Here is a 19812-nt window from a genome sequence, read left to right as displayed (position 1 = left end):
TCTTGCCGATAGAAGCTTTTGCCTCGTCGTTTGTAACAAAATGAGGAGGCCGCAAATGTCGACGTAGAAAACACTCCAGGCGATGCACCAAAACTAAGTGCTGGTTCCAGCTCTGGGTTTGTCGGTTGCGGCAAAATCAGATGCCGGTTCAAGCATCCCCTGTGTCGTGGGTGTGCCTCGCTGTCGCAGTTATGTAGCTCGTCTGCCGGAGCTGGGGGCTTGCTGGAGCTGGAGATGGTGCGCTGGGAGAATAACCGGAGCTGCGGAGGACGATGCGGCGGGGGGGGGGGGGGGGGGGAGGGGGAGGGGTAGACGGCGCCTCACGGGGGCCGCTCACCGTCGTCGCTCGCTCACCGAGGCTGCTCGCCATCGCAGCGGGTGGGGCCGGAGAGAAACAGGAGCGCGTGGTAGCGGGCGATGCTGGTGGTCGCTCACTGTCCCTAAACTTTTACCTAATTTTAACTAATAAAGTATAAGTTATACATAGCAAATATGGGCGATGCTGGGCGCCGGTGCACCGGCCGAACGTTTCCGCCGGTCGCACCCTAGCTGTCAGATCGGCCCGTCCCAAGCCGTTGGATCTTTATCCAGCCAGATCATCTTCTTCCTCTCGCAAGCGCGTACAAGAAAAAGGAATCCCCTGTCTCGACGGCCGCATGCGTTCTCCCTCGTCGCCTGCCCTCCTCGTCTCTGGTCGCCGCCTGTAACGTCCTCGATGCGGCTATATCTCCCACGTGTCGAAGCACGACTTAGAGGCATAACCGCATTGAAAGCAATGTCGCAAGTGAGGTAATCTTCACAACAACCCATGTAAATAAATAAAGGGGAAAGGTACATAGTTGGCTTACACTCGCCACGTCACACAAATACATAAATAAGTCATTACATTCATCCAATATACTCAAGGTCCGACTACGGAACCAAAATAAAGATCAACCCCCAAATGCGACAAGGTCCCCGATCGCCCCAACTGGGCACCACTACTGATCATCTGTGAAAGACATGTAGCAACGACGAGAGTCTTCATCGAACTCCCACTTGAGCTCAAGCGCATCATCTGGAGCGGTATCATCGGTCCCTGCATCTGGTGTTGGAAGTAATCTGTGAGTCAAGGGGACTCAGCAATCTCGCACCCTCGCGATCAAGACTATTTAAGCTTATAGGTAAGGTAAAGGTATGATGTGGAGCTGCAGCAAGCGACTAGCATATATGGTGGCTAACATATTCGCAAAAGAGAGCGAGAAGAGAAGGCAAAAGCACGGTCGAACAACTATGATCAAGAAGTGATCCTAGAACAACCTACGTCAAGCATTACTCCAACCCGTGTTCACTTCCCGGACTCCGCCGAGAAGAGACCATCACGGTAATACATGCGGTTGGTGCATTTTAATTAAGTTAAGTTTTAGGTTATCTACAATCGGACATTAACAAATTCCCATCTGCCCATAACCGCGGGCACGGCTTTCGAAAGTTCAAATCCCTGCAGGGGAGTCCCAACTTAGCCCATCACAAGCTCTCACGGTCAACGAAGGATATTCCTTCTCCCAAGACAATCCGATCAGACTCGGCATCCCGGTTACAAGACATCCTCGACAATGGTAAAACAAGTCCAGCAACACCACCCGAATGTGCCGACAAATCCCGATAGAAGCTGCACATATCTCGTTCTCAGGGCACACCGGATTGTCCAAGGTTCCGGTAGGCCAGCCCAGAGTTGCCCCTGGTGGCCACCGGCAGCTGACAGGTTGGACCAACACTCAGAGGAGCACTGGCCCGGGGGTTTAAATAAAGATGACCCTTGAGTCCGCGGAACCCAAGGGAAAAAGAGGCTAGGTGGCGAATGATAAAACCAAAGTTGGGCATTGCTGAAAGAGTTTTATTCAAGGCGAACTGTCAAGGAGTTCCCATTATAACCCAACCGTGTAAGGAACGCAAAATCCGGAAACATAACACTGATATGATGGAAACTAGGGCGGCAAGAGTGGAACAAAACACTAGGCATAAGGCCGAGCCTTCCACCCTTTACCAAGTATATAGGTGCATTAAGATAAACAAGATAATATGGTGATATCCCAACAATAAACATGTTCCAACAAGGAACGATCTCAATCTTCACCTGCAACTAGCAACGCTATAAGAGGGGCTGAGCAAAGCGGTAACATAGCCAAACAACGGTTTGCTAGGACATGGTGGGTTAGAGGTTTGACATGGCAATATGGGAGGCATGATAAGCAAGTGGTAGGCATCGTAGCATAGGCATAGCAAAAGAGCGAGCATCTAGCAAGCAAAGATAGAAGTGATTTCGAGGGTATGGTCATCTTGTCTGCAAAGTTCTCAGAGTTGCCTTGATCCTCGTAAGCGAACTCAACGGGCTCCTCGTTCACGAACTCGTCTCCTGGCTCTACCCAAACAAGAACAACAAGCAAAAGGAGCACAAACAACCACGTGCAATGCTCAAGCAACATGATGCAAACATGGTATGATATGCGGGATGCGGTATGTGATGCATATGCAAGATTTGCAAAGGAATGATTGAACCTGGCCTCAACTTGGAAAACCAAGAGTTCCACTAGAAAGGTGAGTTGATTTCGGTTGAAATCAATATAAAGATCACCGGAATCGGATGCACGGTTTGGAAATGGCAAGCAAAACAAATATGGCACCGGTCTGCGATAATCAGCAAGTGACCAATTAAATGCATCAAGATAAATATGCTACAACACTCAAACATAACAAAAAAATACATGGCAGGGATCCACTCATGATGCTTGACAAAAGATGAACACTGAGCTACGGCTAATTTACTCAATAGCAAGCTCAAACAAGCATGACAAAATAGCAAAATATTACTGGTTCCAGACTTAGTGAAATTAACACAAGTCAGGAATTCATCAACAGGAAGCAATCTTTAGAGCATGAAAACTACATGCTACATGAACATATCATGGCAAGGCAAGGCATGGAATGAAGCTGCTCTAAGCATATAACAAAAGTCCCTTAGTGACCATGAGCCAAAAGGGATCAGAAAATACAATAGCAAGTATGTGAACATAGCAAAAACATAAACACATTCAGACTTAGTGAAAAACTGGAGCATGCAAAACAGATTTACAAGTAGGCTTGTTTACGAGCTCGATGTACTCACTACGAGGCATTGCATGACAAACTAAGCATACACCCAACAACTAGACATGGCATAGAAGCTAGACTTGGCAAGAACAACAACATAGCATGCATGGATCAACAACAACAAGCTAGGCAAAATTGCAAAACATGTTAACAATCTGCCAGGAACATTTTATAGCAAAAGTAGAGCTCGATTGACTCAAGCTAGGGTGCTCCATGAATGCAAACAAAGACATGGATGGATAGAGCACAACATTATCTACAAAACATGCTTACTGATCATGCTCAAAAGAGGCACGGATCACTAGGAAACAACATGAACATATGGCATAAAAACAATAGCAGGACAAGGACTTAGTGAAATTCTAAGTCCCTGAAATCAGCATCATTGAGTAAGCTACTTTGCATGCTTGTGCTAGTCACCACAAAGATCACAAAAATACATGGCATACACCCCTGTAAAGATGGCATGGCATTCTACAAAACACATGTAGAGCTCAGGATCATATCATGCACACATTAATCATGGCAAAAATGACAAAAGGCCATTTGCTGAAACAGATCTGACATAATCATCACATAGCCCTCTTCCAACAGCATTTTAGGCATCAAGATGAGCTCAAATGAACATGATGCAATGAGATGAAATGATGTACTCGTCGAGACGAACATTTTGATATGCTACACGCACGAATCGGAGCTACAGATGCAGAGTTATGATGCGTCAAAGTATGCAAAAAGTTAGGGTTTCGGGAGGAAAAAGTCAACCGTCTCGAATCTCAGATCCAGATCTGCACGCTTTTCGAGGATGGCCGGAGTTCCTGTAGCAGTTCGCCGGAGTAGAAGGGAGAGGCGGCCGGGGTGCGCCGGTGACGAGGAGGACCCGGGCGGCGGCGGAGGACGGCGCCGGGGCGGCGGCGGGCTTGGACGGCGAGGGGTGGCGCCGGAGTCCGGCCGGAGCGCCGCGGCGGCGAGCGGCGAGGTCGGCGCGGGCGGCGAAGGGCGTCGCGGGAGAGGTATGGCGGCGACGGGCGCGCGTGGGCCGGGAGGGCCCGTCCCGGGCCTCATGGGCCGGCGATGTGGGGCGGCTGGTCGGCGAACCCCGAGACGACACGTGGCGGCGGCGGGGCGAAATGGACACGTCCGGCATCGGGATTTTTGTCCGGCGCGCGAGGATAGGGAGGGGGCTAGGGTTTCGTCCGGATTGGAATGGGGGTGTCTATTTATAGAGGTAGAGGGAGCTAGGAAGCTCCAAATGAGGTGTGGTTTGCGGTCACGCGATCGTGATCGAACGCTCTAGATGATAGAAGGGGTTTAGATGGGTTTTGGGCCAGTTTGGAGAGGTGTTGGGCTACAACACACACGAGGCCTTTTTGGTCCCTCGGTTAACCGTTGGAGTATCAAACGAAGTCCAAATGACACGAAACTTGACAGGCGGTCTACCGGTAGTAAACCAATGCCGCATGACAAGTCTCGGTCCAATCCAAAAACATTTAACCCCCACACACGAAAAGAGGTAGAAAGGGACACCGGAGGACATAGGAGCGCCAGAATGCAAAACGGACAAGGGGAAAATGCTCGCATGCATGAGACGAACACGTATGCAAATGCAATGCACATGATGACATGATATGGGATGCATGACAAAGACAAAACACACGGAGACAAAAATCCGACAACGAGGAAATAATATAACCTAGTGCCGGAAACGGCAAGAGTTGGAGTACAAATAAGGTAAATTACATCCGGGGTGTTACACCGCCCTCGCCGACCGCCCTGGTCGCCGGTCCCAGCCCACGGCGGCCGTTCTTGTCACTGGCTTCGCCCATGCAATAGCCCACCCCTGCGGTTTTAGCTTTCGTGGCAGCCGCTGTAGCTCCAGTGACAACGACCAGAGCTCACCGGCGCTCATCCCCCGCTTGCAACAAAAAATCGAGCCTCGGGGGAGATGCCCAGTGCTACAACCGACGATGAAAAAAGCTACGATCGCTGACTAAAGAAGCTTCAACCAGCCATGAAAAAAGTTTCAACTCATACGACCGGAAACTATGAACGACCAAAGAAAAGTTACAACCGGCGACGAAAAAAGCTTCATCCAACGATGAAAAAAGCTTCAACTGTGGAGCCGTAAGCCATGGACGACAAACGAAAAGCTACAACCGGCTGTTACAAAAGCTACAACCCGAATTGAAAAAAACTTCAAACTATTTGTCTTAGCTATGAACCCCGCGATGACAATAATGTCGTTTTGCTGCAACCATAGTTGGTTTTGCTACAAATGGCGTTGGAATTTGCTACAACCATTTTCACAACTACTTGCTGCTGCTCCGCTAAGCTCCCACGCCTGCCCATGGCCATCGTCGCCACGGTGCCGTTTCGGGAGGAAAAAGGTTCAACGGTTGCAGCTCCGCGCATGGTCGGTTGCAGTTCAGACGTGGTCGGGTCCGACGAGGCAGGCAGAGCTCCGGTGGCGCGGATCCGAGCAGATCTGGCCGAGGGCAGCCGGATCGGGTGATTCCCACGGAGGCGGTGCCCTAGGAGGCCTCCGGGCAGCGAAGGTTGACTATGGCAGCAGGGAAAGAGAGAGACGAGCGACGGGAAGAAGAGAAAAAGGAGGGAGAAGACACACGTGGGCAGGGCCCCCATCCTACGTGTCGCTAGGTGAGTCGCTGGGTACGTTCGCGCGTGGACGCGACCGGCCAAACCTCGGCCGGTGCTCCGTCGTGAAACGTTTTCCATATAATATTACCCAAAACTATGTTCGAATACGAATCGAAAGATATAATTCTTCATGACATGAATTAACATTTTGTTAATTATATCTATGGTCAAAATTTGACGGAAAATCTAAAGTGGGCCAATAAATCAGGAGGAAGGTAGTAGTACCTTAGGTTTTTTATTAGACGTCATGGCTTTAGCAATAGCAATGGCGAAGCTAAATAAAGAAGCTTCAGATCCTTCCCTAACGAGACGATAGGCTGTATGGTCGAGGATGGATATGGAAAACAATAAGTTCAAGCGAGGATGACGTGGTGGCGGTAGTATCCTTGTGGTGAACTTGTGTTCTTGGGCTCCGCCGTTGCGATGGTGTTTGCCCCAACACCAGCGTGGAGCTTGGGAGGTAGTCCAGAAGCGGATCCAAATTATGGTCTGCATTGCCAGCATCTGGAGGATGATGGATCGTGTGTGTTGGGTTTGTGGTTTGTGACTTGCATGTAGGGTTTCCTCCTTCAATGTCTTAGTCGGGGGGGGGGGTTGTTGGGGAACGTAGTAATTTCAAAAAAATTCTACGCACACGCAAGATCATGGTGATGCATAGCAACGAGAGGGGAGAGTGTAATCTACGTACCCTCGTAGACCGACAATGGAAGCGTTATGACAACGCGGTTGATGTAGTCGTACGTCTTCACGGCCCGACCGATCAAACACCGAAACTACGACACCTTCGAGTTCTAGCACACGTTCATCTCGATGACGATCCCCGGACTCCGATCCAGCAAAGTGTCGGGGAAGAGTTCCGTCAGCACGATGGCGTGGTGACAATCTTGATGTTCTACTGTCGCAGGGCTTCGCCTAAGCACCACTACAATATTATCGAGGACTATGGTGGAGGGGGGCACCGCACACGGCTAAGAAAACGATCTTGAAGATCAACTTGTGTCTAGAGGTGCCCCCTGCCCCCGTATATAAAGGAGCAAGGGGGGAGGAGGCCGGCCCTAGGGGGGCACGCTAGGGGAGTAGGATTCCTACTCCTAGTTGGAGTAGGTTTCCTCCTTTCCTAGTCCAACTAGGAGAAGGGGGGAAAGGGGGGAAGAGGGGAAGGAAGGGAGAGAGGGGCCGCGCCCCAAACCCCTTGTCCAATTCTGACTGGGCTTGGGAGGGGCGCGCGCCACCTCCTGGTCCTTCCCACTAAGGCCCATTAAGGCCCATTGCTTCTTCCTCGTATTCCCGTAACTCCCTGGTACCTCCGAAAATACCCGAATCACTCGGAACCTTTCCAATGTCCGAATATAGTCGTCCAATATATCGATCTTTACGTCTCGACCATTTTGAGACTCCTCGTCATGTCCCCGATCTCATCCGGGACTCCGAACTCCTTCGGTACATCAAAACTTATAAACTCATAATGTAACTATCATTGAAACCTTAAGCGTGCGGACCCTACGGGTTCGAGAACAATGTATACATGACCGAGACATGTCTCCGGTCAATAACCAATAGCGGAACCTGGATGCTCATATTGGCTCCCACATATTCTACGAAGATCTTTATCGGTCAGACCGCATAACAACATACGGTGTTCCCTTTGTCATCGATATGTTACTTGCCCGAGATTCGATCGTCGGTATCTTAATACCTAGTTCAATCTCGTTACCGGCAAGTCTTTTTACTCGTTCCGTAATACATCATCTCACAACTAACTCATTAGTTGCAATGCTTGCAAGGCTTATGTGATGTGCATTACCGAGAGGGCCCAGAGATACCTCTCCGACAATCGGAGTGACAAATCCTAATCTCGAAATACGCCAACCCAACATGTACCTTTGGAGACACATGTAGAGCTCCTTTATAATCACCCAGTTATGTTGTGACGTTTGGTAGCACACAAAGTGTTCCTCCGGCAAACGGGAGTTGCATAATCTCATAGTCATAGGAACATGTATAAGTCATGAAGAAAGCAATAGCAACATACTAAATGATCGGGTCCTAAGCTAATGGAATGGGTCATGTCAATCACATCATTCTTCTAATGATGTGATCTCGTTAATCAAATAACAGCTCTTTTGTTCATGGTTAGGAAACATAACCATCTTCGATTAACGAGCTAGTCAAGTAGAGGCAAACTAGTGACACTCTGTTTGTCTATGTATTCACACATGTATTATGTTTCCAGTTAATACAATTCTAGCATGAATAATAAACATTTATCATGATATAAGGAAATAAATAGTAACTTTATTATTGCCTCTAGGGTATATTTCCTTCAGTCTCCCACTTGCACTAGAGTCAATAATCTAGTTCACATCGCCATGTGATTCAACACTAATAGTTCACATCACCATGTGATTAACACCCATAGTTCACATCATCATGTGACCTATACCCAAAGGGTTTACTAGAGTCAGTAATCTAGTTCACATCGTTTATGTGATTAACACCCAAAGAGTACTAAGTGTGATCATGTTTTGCTTGTGAGATAATTTTAGTCAACGGGTCTGTCACATACAGATCCGTAAGTATTTTGCGAATTCTATGTCTACAATGCTCTGCACGGAGCTACTCTAGCTAATTGCTCCCACTTTCAATATGTATCTAGATCGAGACTTAGAGTCATCCAGATCTGTGTCAAAACTTGTATCGACGTAACTTTTTACGACGAACCTTTTGTCACCTCCATAATTGAGAAATATTTCCTTATTCCACTAAGGATAATTTTGACCGCTGTCCAGTGATCTACTCTTAGATCACTATTGTACTCCCTTGCTTAACACAGTGTAGGGAATACAATAGATCTAGTACACAGCATGGCATAATTTATAGAACCTATGGCTGAGGCATAGGGAATGACTTTCATTCTCTTTCTATCTTCTGCCGTGGTCGGGCTTTGAGTCTTACTCAATTTCACACCTTGTAACACAGCCAAGAACTCTTTCTTTCACTGTTCCATTTTTGAACCACTTCAAAATATTGTCAAGGTATGTCCTCATTGAAAAAAACTTATCAAGCGTCTTGATCTATCTCTATAGATCTTGATGCTTAATATGTAAGCAGCTTCACCGAGGTCTTTCTTTGAAAAACTTCTTTCAAAACACTCCTTTATGCTTTGCAGAATAATTCTACATTATTTCCGATCAACAATATGTCATTTACTTATCAGAAATGCTGTAGTGCTCCCACTCACTTTCTTGTAAATACAGGCTTCACCGCAACTCTGTATAAAACTATATGCTTTGATCATCTCATCAAAGCGCATATTCCAACTCCGAGATGCTTGCACCAGTCCATAGATGGATCGCTGGAGCTTGCACATTTTGTTAGCACCTTTAGAATTGACAAAACCTTCTGGTTGTATCATATACAACTCTTCTTTAATAAATCCATTAAGGAATGCAATTTTGTTTATCCATTTGCCAGATTTCATAAAATGCGGCAATTGATAACATGATTCGGACAGACTTAAACATGATAACATGATTCTAGCAAGTGAGAAACTCTCATCGTAGTCAACACCTTGAACTTGTCGAAAACCTTTTTGCGACAATTCTAGCTTTGTAGACAATAACACTACTATCAGCGTCCGTCTTCCTCTTGAAGATCCATTTAATCTCAATGGCTCGCCGATCATTGGGCAAGTCAATCACAGTCCATACTTTGTTCTCATACATGGATCTCATCTCAGATTTCATGGCCTTAAGCCATTTCACGGAATCTAGGCTCATCATCGCTTCCTCATAGTTCGTAGGCTCGTCATGGTCAAGTAACATGACCTCCAGAACTAGATTACCGTATCACTTTGGTGCGGATCTCACTCTGGTTTACCTACGAGGTTCGGTAGTAGCTTGATATGAAGTTACATGATCATCATCATTAGCTTCCTCACTAATCGGTCTAGTAGTCACAGGAACAGATTTCTGTGATGAACTACTTTCCAATAAGGGAGCAGGTACAGTTACCTCATCAAGTTCTACTTTCCTCCCACTCACTTCTTTCGAGAGAAACTCCTTCTCTAGAAAGGATCCATTCTCAGCAATGAATAAGTTGCCTTCGGATCTTTGATAGAAGGTGTACCCAACAGTCTCCTTTGGGTATCATATGAAGACATATTTCTCCGATTAGGGTTTGAGCTTATCAGGATGAAACTTTTTCATATAAGCATCACAACCCAAACTTTAAGAAACGACAACTTTGGTTTCTTGCCAAACCACAGTTCAGATTGTGTCGTCTCAACGGACTTAGACGGTGACTTAGATGGTGCCCTTTTAAATGTGAATGCAGCTGTCTTTAATGCATAACCCCAAAACGATGTTGGTAAATCTGTAAGAAACATCATAGATTGCACTATATCCAATAAAGTACGGTTATGACGTTCGGACACACCATTATGCTGTGGTGTTCCATGTGGCACGAATTTTTGAAACTATTCCACATAGTTTTAATTGAAGACCAAACTCGTAACTCAAATATTTGTCACTGCGATCAGATCGTAGAAACCATATTTTTCTTTTTACGATGATTTTCCACTTCACTCTGAAATTCTTTGAACTTTTCAAATGTTTCAGACTTATGTTTCATCAAGTAGATATACCCATATCTGCTCAAATCATATGTGAAGGTCAGAAAATAACGATACCCGCCACGAGCTTCAATACTCATCGGATCGCATACATCAGTATGTATTATTTCCAATAAGTCCGTTGCTCGCTCCATTGTTCCGGAGAACGGAGTTTTTAGTCATCTTGCCCATAAGGCATGGTTCGCAAGCACCAAGTGATTCATAATCAAGTGATTCCAAAATCCCATCAGCATGGAGTTTCTTCATGCGCTTTACACCAATATGACCTAAACAGCAGTGCCACAAATAAATTGCACTATCATTATTAATTTCGCATCTTTTGGTTTCAATATTATGAATATGTGTATCACTACGATCGAGATCCAACGAACTATTTTCATTGGGTGTGTAACCATATAAGGTTTTATTCATGTAAACAGAACAACAATTTATTCTCTTACTTAAATGAACAACAGTATTACAATAAACATGATCAAATCATATTCATGCTCAACGCAAGCACCAAATAACACTTATTTAGGTTCAGCATTAATCCCGAAAGTATAGGGAGTGTGCGATGATGATCATATCAATCTTGGAACCACTTCCAACACACATCGTCACTTCACCCTTAACTAGTCTCTGTTTATTCTGTAACTCCCGTTTCGAGTTACTAATCTTAGCAACTGAACTAGTATCAAATACTGAGGGGTTTCTATAAACACTAGTAAAGCACACATCAATAACATGTATATCAAATATACTTAAGTTCACTTTGCCATCCTTCTTATCTGCCAATCACTTGGGGTAGTTCCGCTTCCAGTGACCAGTCCCTTTGCAGTAGAAGCACTTAGTCTCAGGCTTAGGACCAGACTTGGGCTTCTTCACTTGAGCAGCAACTTACTTGCTGTTCTTCTTGAAGTTCCCCTTCTTCCCTCTGCCCTTTTCTTGAAACTAGTGGTCTTGTCTACCATCAACACTTGATGTTTTTCTCGATTTCTACCTTCGTCAATTTCAGCATTACGAAGAGCTTGGGAAACGTTTCCGTTATCCCTTGCATATCATAGTTCATCACGAAGTTCTACTAACTTGGTGATGGTGACTAGAGACTTCTGTCAATCACTATTTTATCTGGAAGATTAACTCCCACTTGATTCAAGCAATTGTAGTACCCAGACAATCTGAGCACATGCTCACTAGTTGAGCGATTCTCCTCCATCTTTTAGCTATAGAACTTGTTGGAGACTTCATATCTCTCAACTCGGGTATTTTCTTGAAATATTAACTTCAACTCCTGGAACATCTCATATGGTCCATGACGTTCAAAACGTCTTTGAAGTCCCGATTCTAAGCCGTTAAGCATGGTGCACTAAACTATCAAGTAGTCATCATATTGAGCTAGCCAAACATTCATAACGTCTGCATCTGCTCCTGCAATAGGTCTGTCACCTAGCGGTGCATCAAGGACATAATTCTTCTGTGCAGCAATGAGGATAAACCTCAGATCACGGATCCAATCCGCATCATTGCTACTAACATCTTTCAACACAATTTTCTCTAGGAACATATCAAAATAAACACAGGGAAGCAACAACGCGAGCTATTGATCTACAACATGATTTGCAAAATACTACCAGGACTAAGTTCATGATAAATTTAAGTTCAATTAATCATATTACTTAAGAACTTCCACTTAGACAGACATCCCTCTAATCCTCTAAGTGATCACGTGATCCAAATCAACTAAACCATGTCCGATCATCACGTGAGATGGAGTAGCTTCATTGGTGAACATCACTATGTTGATCATATCTACTATATGATTCACGCTCGACCTTTCGGTCTCCGTGTTCCGAGGCCATATCTGTATATGCTTGGCTCGTTAAGTATAACCTGAGTATTCCGCGTGTGCAACTGTTTTGCACCCGTTGTATTTGAACGTAGAGCCTATCACACCCGATCATCACGTGGTGTCTCAGCACGAAGAACTTTCGCAATGGTGCATACTCAGGGAGAACACTTCTTGATAATTAGTGAGAGATCATCTTAAAATGCTACCGTCAAACTAAGCAAAATAAGATGTATAAAAGATAAACATCATATGCAATCAAAATATGTGACATGATATGGCCATCATCATCTTGCGCCTTTGATCTCCATCTCCAAAGTACTGTCATGATCTCTATCGTCACCGGCATGACACCATGATCTCCATCATCTTGATCTATATCAACGTGCCGTCACGTGGTCATCTCTCCAACAATTGCTCTTGCAATTATTGCTATCGCATAGCGATAAAGTAAAGCAATTATTGGGCGCTTGCATCTTATGCAATAGAGAGACAACCATAAGGATTTTGCCAGTTGCCGATAACTTCAACAAAACATGATCATCTCATACAACAACTTATATCTCATCACGTCTTGACCATATCACATCATAACATGCCCTGCAAAAACAAGTTAGACGTCCTCTACTTTGTTGTTGCAAGTTTTACGTGGCTGCTACTGGGCTTAGTAAGAACCGTTCTTACCTACGCATCAAAAACCACAACGATAGTTTGTCAAGTTGGTGCTGTTTTAACCTTCGCAAGGACCGGGCGTAGCCACACTCGGTTCAACTAAAATTGGAGAAACTGACACCCGCCAGCCACCTGTGTGCAAAGCACGTCGGTAGAACCAGTCTCCCGTAAGCGTACGCGTAAAGTCGGTCCGGGCCACTTCATCCAACAATACCGCCGAACCAAAGTATGACATGCTGGTAAGCAGTATGACTTATATCGTCCACAACTCACTTGTGTTCTACTCGTGCACAACATCAACGCATAAAACCTAGGATCGGATGCCACTGTTGGGGAACGTAGTAATTTCAAAAATTTCCTACGCACACGCAAGATCATGATGATGCATAGCAATGAGAGGGGAGAGTGTAATCTACGTACCCTCGTAGACCGACAGCGGAAGCGTTATGACAACGCGGTTGATGTAGTCGTACGTCTTCACGGCCCGACCGATCAAGCACCGAAACTACGGCACCTTCGAGTTCTAGCACACGTTCAGCTCGATGACGATCCCCGGACTCTGATCCAACAAAGTGTCGGGGAAGAGTTCCGTCAGCACGACGGCGTGGTGACGATCTTGATGTTCTACTGTCGCAGGGCTTCGCCTAAGCACCACTACAATATTATCGAGGACTATGGTGGAGGGGGGCACCGCACACGGCTAAGAGAACGATCTTGAAGATCAACTTGTGTCTAGAGGTGCCCCCTTCCCCCGTATATAAAGGAGCAAGGGGGGAGGAGGCCGGCCCTAGGGGGGGGGGGGCGCCAGGGGAGTAGGATTCCTACTCCTAGTTGGAGTAGGTTTCCTCCTTTCCTAGTCCAACTAGGAGAAGGGGGGAAAGGGGGGAAGAGGGGAAGGAAGGGAGAGAGGGGCCGCGCCCCAAACCCCTTGTCCAATTCGGACTGGGCTTGGGAGGGGCGCGCGCCACCTCCTGGTCCTTCCTACTAAGGCCCATTAAGGCCCATTGCTTCTTCCTCGTATTCGCGTAACTCCCTGGTACCTCCGAAAATACCCGAATCACTCGGAACCTTTCCGATGTCCGAATATAGTCGTCCAATATATCGATCTTTACGTCTCGACCATTTCGAGACTCCTCGTCATGTCCCCGATCTCATCCGGGACTCCGAACTCCTTCGGTACATCAAAACTTACAAACTCATAATATAACTATCATCGAAACCTTAAGCGTGCGGACCCTACGCGTTCGAGAACAATGTAGACATGACCGAGACATGTCTCCGGTCAATAACCAATAGAGGAACCTGTATGCTCATATTGGCTCCCACATATTCTACGAAGATCTTTATCGGTTAGACCGCATAACAACATACGGTGTTCCCTTTGTCATCGATATGTTACTTGCCCGAGATTCGATCGTTGGTATCTTAATACCTAGTTCAATCTCGTTACCGGCAAGTCTCTTTACTCGTTCCGTAATACATCATCTCACAACTAACTCATTAGTTGCAATGCTTGCAAGGCTTATGTGATGTGCATTACCGAGAGGGCCCAGAGATACCTCTCTGACAATCGGAGTGACAAATGCTAATCTCGAAATACGCCAACCCAACATGTACCTTTGGAGACACTTGTAGAGCTCCTTTATAATCACCCAGTTACGTTGTGACGTTTGGTAGCACACAAAGTGTTCCTCCGGCAAACGGGAGTTGCATAATCTCATAGTAATAGGAACATGTATAAGTCATGAAGAAAACAATAGCAACATACTAAACGATTGGGTGCTAAGCTAATGGAATGGGTCATGTCAATCACATCATTCTTCTAATGATGTGATCTCGTTAATCAAATAACAACTCTTTTGTTCATGGTTAGGAAACATAACCATCTTCGATTAACGAGCTAGTCAAGTAGAGGCATACTAGTGACACTCTGTTTGTCTATGTATTCACACATGTATTATGTTTTCGGTTAATACAATTCTAGCATGAATAATAAACATTTATCATGATATAAGGAAATAAATAATAACTTTATTATTGCCTCTTATCATGATATAAGGAAATAAATAATAACTTTATTATTGCCTCTAGGGCATATTTCCTTCAGGGGTTGCAAGATTTGAAGTGTGATGGCGTGTCCGGGTGCTGCCCCGGCTAGATTCTTTCAGAGTCATTGACTTTACATTTGGTAAGCTACTTTGAAGGTCTGAAAAATTGCATATCAGCGAGGGAGCCGCGTCGAGCTTAGTTAAGAGTTGATCCCTTACTTTTTTTTCTTTGGTACTATTGTGGTAGTGCCGGTGGCAGGTGACGGCCGTTGGAGTCAAACTCAGAGGAGTCGTCCAGCATGATTGTAATTTTCTTTCTTGACCGATGGTTCTTTTTGCAAAGGCCAGCGTTCCACTGCCTCAACTTTGTCAGATTGGTTTGTATCTTAATTTTTATTATATGAATGAGACGCATATTACCATGAAAACTCATTACTAAGGAACCTCATCGTATTTCCCTAAAAAAAAGGAACCTCATCATCAAAAGAAAAAAAAGCAACTCAAAATGGATAAAAACTCATTACTAACGAATTTATTTTGAGTGTGACGCAAAAATATATAACCACGACACGAGATTATGCTTCTGGTTTGCGGCTTGCTTGATATTTAAACTAGGGTATATCTACAAAAAAACTTGCGTTAAGGCTTTCGATCCTGTGAAATCCAACAAAAGAGAAAGCAAAAAATAGGCATCAATTTCAGATGGCAGGGTGGACCATGTAGATCTAGAAAAAAAAAGCACACGGGGTGTGGGGAGACGTAGTCCCAACTTACACGTTCGGACTCCTCGAAACCCCAAATTTGCTTCTGGTTTAGGGAATTCGGACATCCGGACCATGGCATGCACGTTTCATGCATTGACGCGGACGATCTACTCATGCTCCGGCTTGACGCGGACGATCTAATGTGTTCTTGGAGTCTGTGGAGGACCCCCGCAATACCAAACGGGAGCATGAGAAGATCGTCCGCGTCAATGCCGAGTACTCTTGAGAGTTCAGGTAGGTGTAGCTTATAACCCCTCAGAAAAAGAATCTTTTGAGGGGTCAACCCGTTTTAGAATACTCGATGGATACGTATCATTGTATGACGTATTGGGTGTTTTCTAGTAGATGTGTGGTGTGAGGCCAGTGAATTAAGTCTGAAACATGCATAGATTGGACCCAATCAACGCAAAAAAGATAAGCCAGGAATTGTACATACCTCCTGCTGCTTGCTTGCCCTTCTGATCAAACTTGTGTGTACTATAACCGGACGAAAAATGTGTGTGAAGCAGTTTCGGTTCTCATAATACAAGTGTGTATTGACTTGTATTCAACTGACCAGCTTCCTTTAGCAAGATTACAAGTGTATGGTATACAATTTTGATATAGAAATATCACGGATGCCCAGCCTGTCATCAACTGAATGATCAAAACTTAGTTATTTTCTTTTCTTAAATGTTTGGCAGACCCCCTCTCCCGCCAGCTGCTATTCAAATATGGGAAGATCAAAAGGCTTGGTCTTTGACCCGCCTTCTGAACCTCTTGAAGACGACGATAGAGATAGCGCGGAGAAGGCCTTTGGATGGGATTCTTTATCCATGTCCAGGAAGAAGCGATGCCTGCCAAGCAGCAGTGTGCAAAGCACTTTGCTTCAGAGTTAGCAGTGACAAACCAAAATATGTGACATGCCGTAGGAAAAAAAAAAACTTACCATCTACAGTCTGATGTCAATTCTGGGTGAAAAGCGGTGGCGAGGATGCTCCCTTGACGCACCGCAACAATCACCCGATCTTTTGAGTACACCTCTTCCTGCCAGGGTAATATGCATTGCAAGTCAGTGCACATAAGTGATAAGGTAATTTGGAGTATGTTTTCGACAAGGGATCCATCAGGGTAGCCGCTACTCATGTGGTAGTATTTTCTCAAAGCATTTTGTCAGCAAAGTACTTGAATAAAAGGAACATCCAGATACACACATCTGGTTCAGCAAGAAAAAAAAGTAAATAATCACGGTCGCCAGCAAGTCAAACTCAAAAGAGCAGGAAGCAAACCTCAACACCCTCGGCAGATGGTATGGTAATGCTGGGTCTACCAGAAGGAACAGGGCATTCAGCCAGTATTTCAACATCCGATCCTACTTCCAAGATAGCAGGTGCTCGTATAAATACTCCACGGCATGTATTACTGCCTCCTTCCTTGTCCGCAAGCATTGGCACTGAAAGTTCGGTTTCAAAGCTTTGCAGCTGCAAGAGAGCAGTTTGCAATGAAACGTGGTTCACATTATTGTACATTTATCTCAAAAACATTTGAAGATATGCAATTCAAGTGATATTACAAACTAATTCAGGCATCAAATAGGCAACATGGTCCTCGGAGTTACCTGGCTCCCAAAAAAGTTCCGGTGGACAGTGCAATCTAGCCCCCCAACAAGCTCTTGGCCTCCCAATTTTTGTCCTGCGGGTAGCATTACTTAGTAGTGATCATGACATTCCATCAACTAATCTCACCAAATTAAAAGCTAAAGCATCTACCAATTGGTGACCCACGTACCTACCGCCTTGTTTGCAAGGAAAATGAGCCCAGCACAAGTTCCCCACACAGGCTTTCCTGCACCGACAAACTCTCGAAGTGCAGGAAACTGCAAAGCAGATGAAATGAGATGTTGGACATTTAACAGTGTAAAAAAGTTAGTCTAAGAAGATGTGTACTCTATCAGAGGTATAAAAGTTGCACCCTGTCGAGGCGCACTTCAAATGAAAAATATACGTATAGTCAATTATAACGAATCTGGATCTAGTTCTATGCAAAATAACCAGCAACAACCCTACTCACTAGCAGTCATTCTAATGTCAGAGGGGGGGGGGGGGGGGGGGGATGTAGTGGTCACTTGCATGACTAACTATTTATAGAACCTTAGAGAGTACATGTACTAGCTTGCAGTTTGCCAGCACTGTACCACAGGTCTACAAGCCTACAATTCATCCTCAATAAATGAAGATGGAGAAAAAAGGACATTCACATTTTTAGTGCCTTGTAAGTAACAAGGCAGAAAACACAGTGATGATTTACATTTGTGGCAAGTTGCTCTGCTGCAGCTCCCAGCCACCGTCCGGAACTAAGCAGAGGAATTGTAGAAAATTACGAGAATATATGGTAGTACTACAGAAATATCAAATGCGGCGCCCTTTGAGATGTATACTCAGCAGTCAGTACAACCCATTGAAGAGTAATATTATCTGCCTTCCATCCAGTCCTGTTTTCTTATGACCAGCCCAAGGAAGCATTTCGTTTCTTAGAGAGGAGAAAAGTACAACAATTCAGAGAGTGTTTGTTCAGTGTGATCAAAGTTGAGTTGTTCAAAATGGACATACTAACCACTCTGAACATGCCAAAAATTGGAGTTCACTAATCCACTTGATTGCCCACAAGTGGAAAACTAATCCACTTGAATCAATTTTCGCCTATGACAAACTATAACTTAGAAATAATCCTATCACCTGAATCTAGCTTCTCACCCTCCAGCGAATATCATCTTGTATCATGGTAGCCCATTTCAGACATCTTTCGCCGAGCCTTTACGGGTTTATCAACCAATTTTGCAGTACTCGATATGCCACGACAGAAACAAAACTCCAGGAGGTCTACCAACCAGTTTTGAAGTACTCGATATGCCACGACAGAGATGGAAGTTCAGGTTTGATGATCCTGCAGAAACGAAAACACCAAAAAGGCCTACCAGGTTGTGGTAGTTGGCGAGCTTGGCCATGGTGGTGCTCTCGCCGCCGGGGATGATGAGCGAGTCGAGGCCCTGCAGCTGCTCCGGCTTGCGCACCTCCACCCCCTTCACCCCGATCCTCCTCAGCGCTGCTCAGACAGAACCCGACGGAATCACGAGAGAACACGTCGCCGGCACGCGCGAGAAACGCGAGAAGGAGATTCGGCGTACCGGACATGTGCTCGTTGTAGGATCCCTGCAGGGCGAGAACGCCGACCACCGCCATCGCCCCCCCGCCTCTCTAGCTCCTGTTCTCTCCCCTTGCCTTCGGAATCGGTCGGGATGTGTGGTGGTGGGGGTCAGAGACTTGGAGATAGAGGTAGGTGGTGCCGGGTATTGACGATGGGAGGGGCGGTGGCGGGGGGAGAAGGCGTCCTCTGCCGTGGCGGCGGCGAGCCGGCGACCACACGCGCCGATTGACGGAGATGCAGCTCCACCGAGAGAGAGTGGGGGAGAATGGCAGTGGGAGTCGCTCAGTCCTGGCCGCCAATCGGTGCAGAGCCGTGCGTGCACGTCGGTGGGATAATCTCGGCCGTCCGTTGTTACCGTCATGGGCCGAAACACATCTGCCTCACTAGCTCATTGGGCTGAAAAGTCCCTCCACCTTCCCCTCCGGCCTCCCCTATGGCTGCAACGCACGAATTTTATTTTTATTTTTGCAAGAAAAGAAGATTTATTAATTACTATTAAACTGGATCAGTTCGATCCGCGACACATAATTTTAGAATCTCGTCGGTACTAGATATTAACCACACCGTTATTCTTGGATAGTGCGTCCAATTTTCATCAGTTCGTAGCTGACAACATTCTGCTCACGACTGATAGCTACAACTAGACTAAAAAACTGATAGCTCCATCATTAATGTGATACCATCCTTGCATGCTTGCAACTCTGCTTCGAGGGCGCTCGCGCACGTGAACAAATGGTGGCAAGACGAGAACACTAAATGACAAAAGCGCTTGACTGAACAAATGTCAACAATGCTATTGGCTCACCATGTGTTCTCGTCATATTGGCCGAATAAGCGGAAATCTTACCAAGATCTCCTGTGTGCTTCGATTGGATAAGAGACTTCCAAGACTTCTAG

General features: G+C 45.6%; 1 protein-coding gene across 1 annotated transcript; it reads right to left on the bottom strand.

The window, feature by feature from the left end:
* Nucleotides 1-16247: 16247 nt before the first annotated feature.
* LOC125552802 (putative pyridoxal 5'-phosphate synthase subunit PDX2) lies at nt 16248-19207 on the bottom strand. The gene is made up of 7 exons (XM_087518953.1): nt 18896-19207; nt 18686-18813; nt 17500-17587; nt 17330-17403; nt 17001-17192; nt 16661-16758; nt 16248-16568 (listed from the first exon to the last, which is right to left on the bottom strand). Exons 1-7 carry the CDS (start codon nt 18948-18950, stop codon nt 16436-16438), a joined length of 768 nt encoding a protein of 255 aa, XP_087375079.1. The 5' UTR covers nt 18951-19207; the 3' UTR covers nt 16248-16435.
* Nucleotides 19208-19812: the final 605 nt, after the last annotated feature.

The sequence above is a fragment of the Triticum urartu genome, chromosome 4A, assembly GCF_056163025.1.
Source record: "Triticum urartu cultivar PI428250 chromosome 4A, HENAU_Tu73, whole genome shotgun sequence".
Classification (NCBI taxonomy): domain Eukaryota; kingdom Viridiplantae; phylum Streptophyta; class Magnoliopsida; order Poales; family Poaceae; genus Triticum; species Triticum urartu.
The sequence above is the reverse complement of the archived record's forward strand: the minus strand, read 5'-3'. Positions and strand labels throughout refer to the sequence as shown.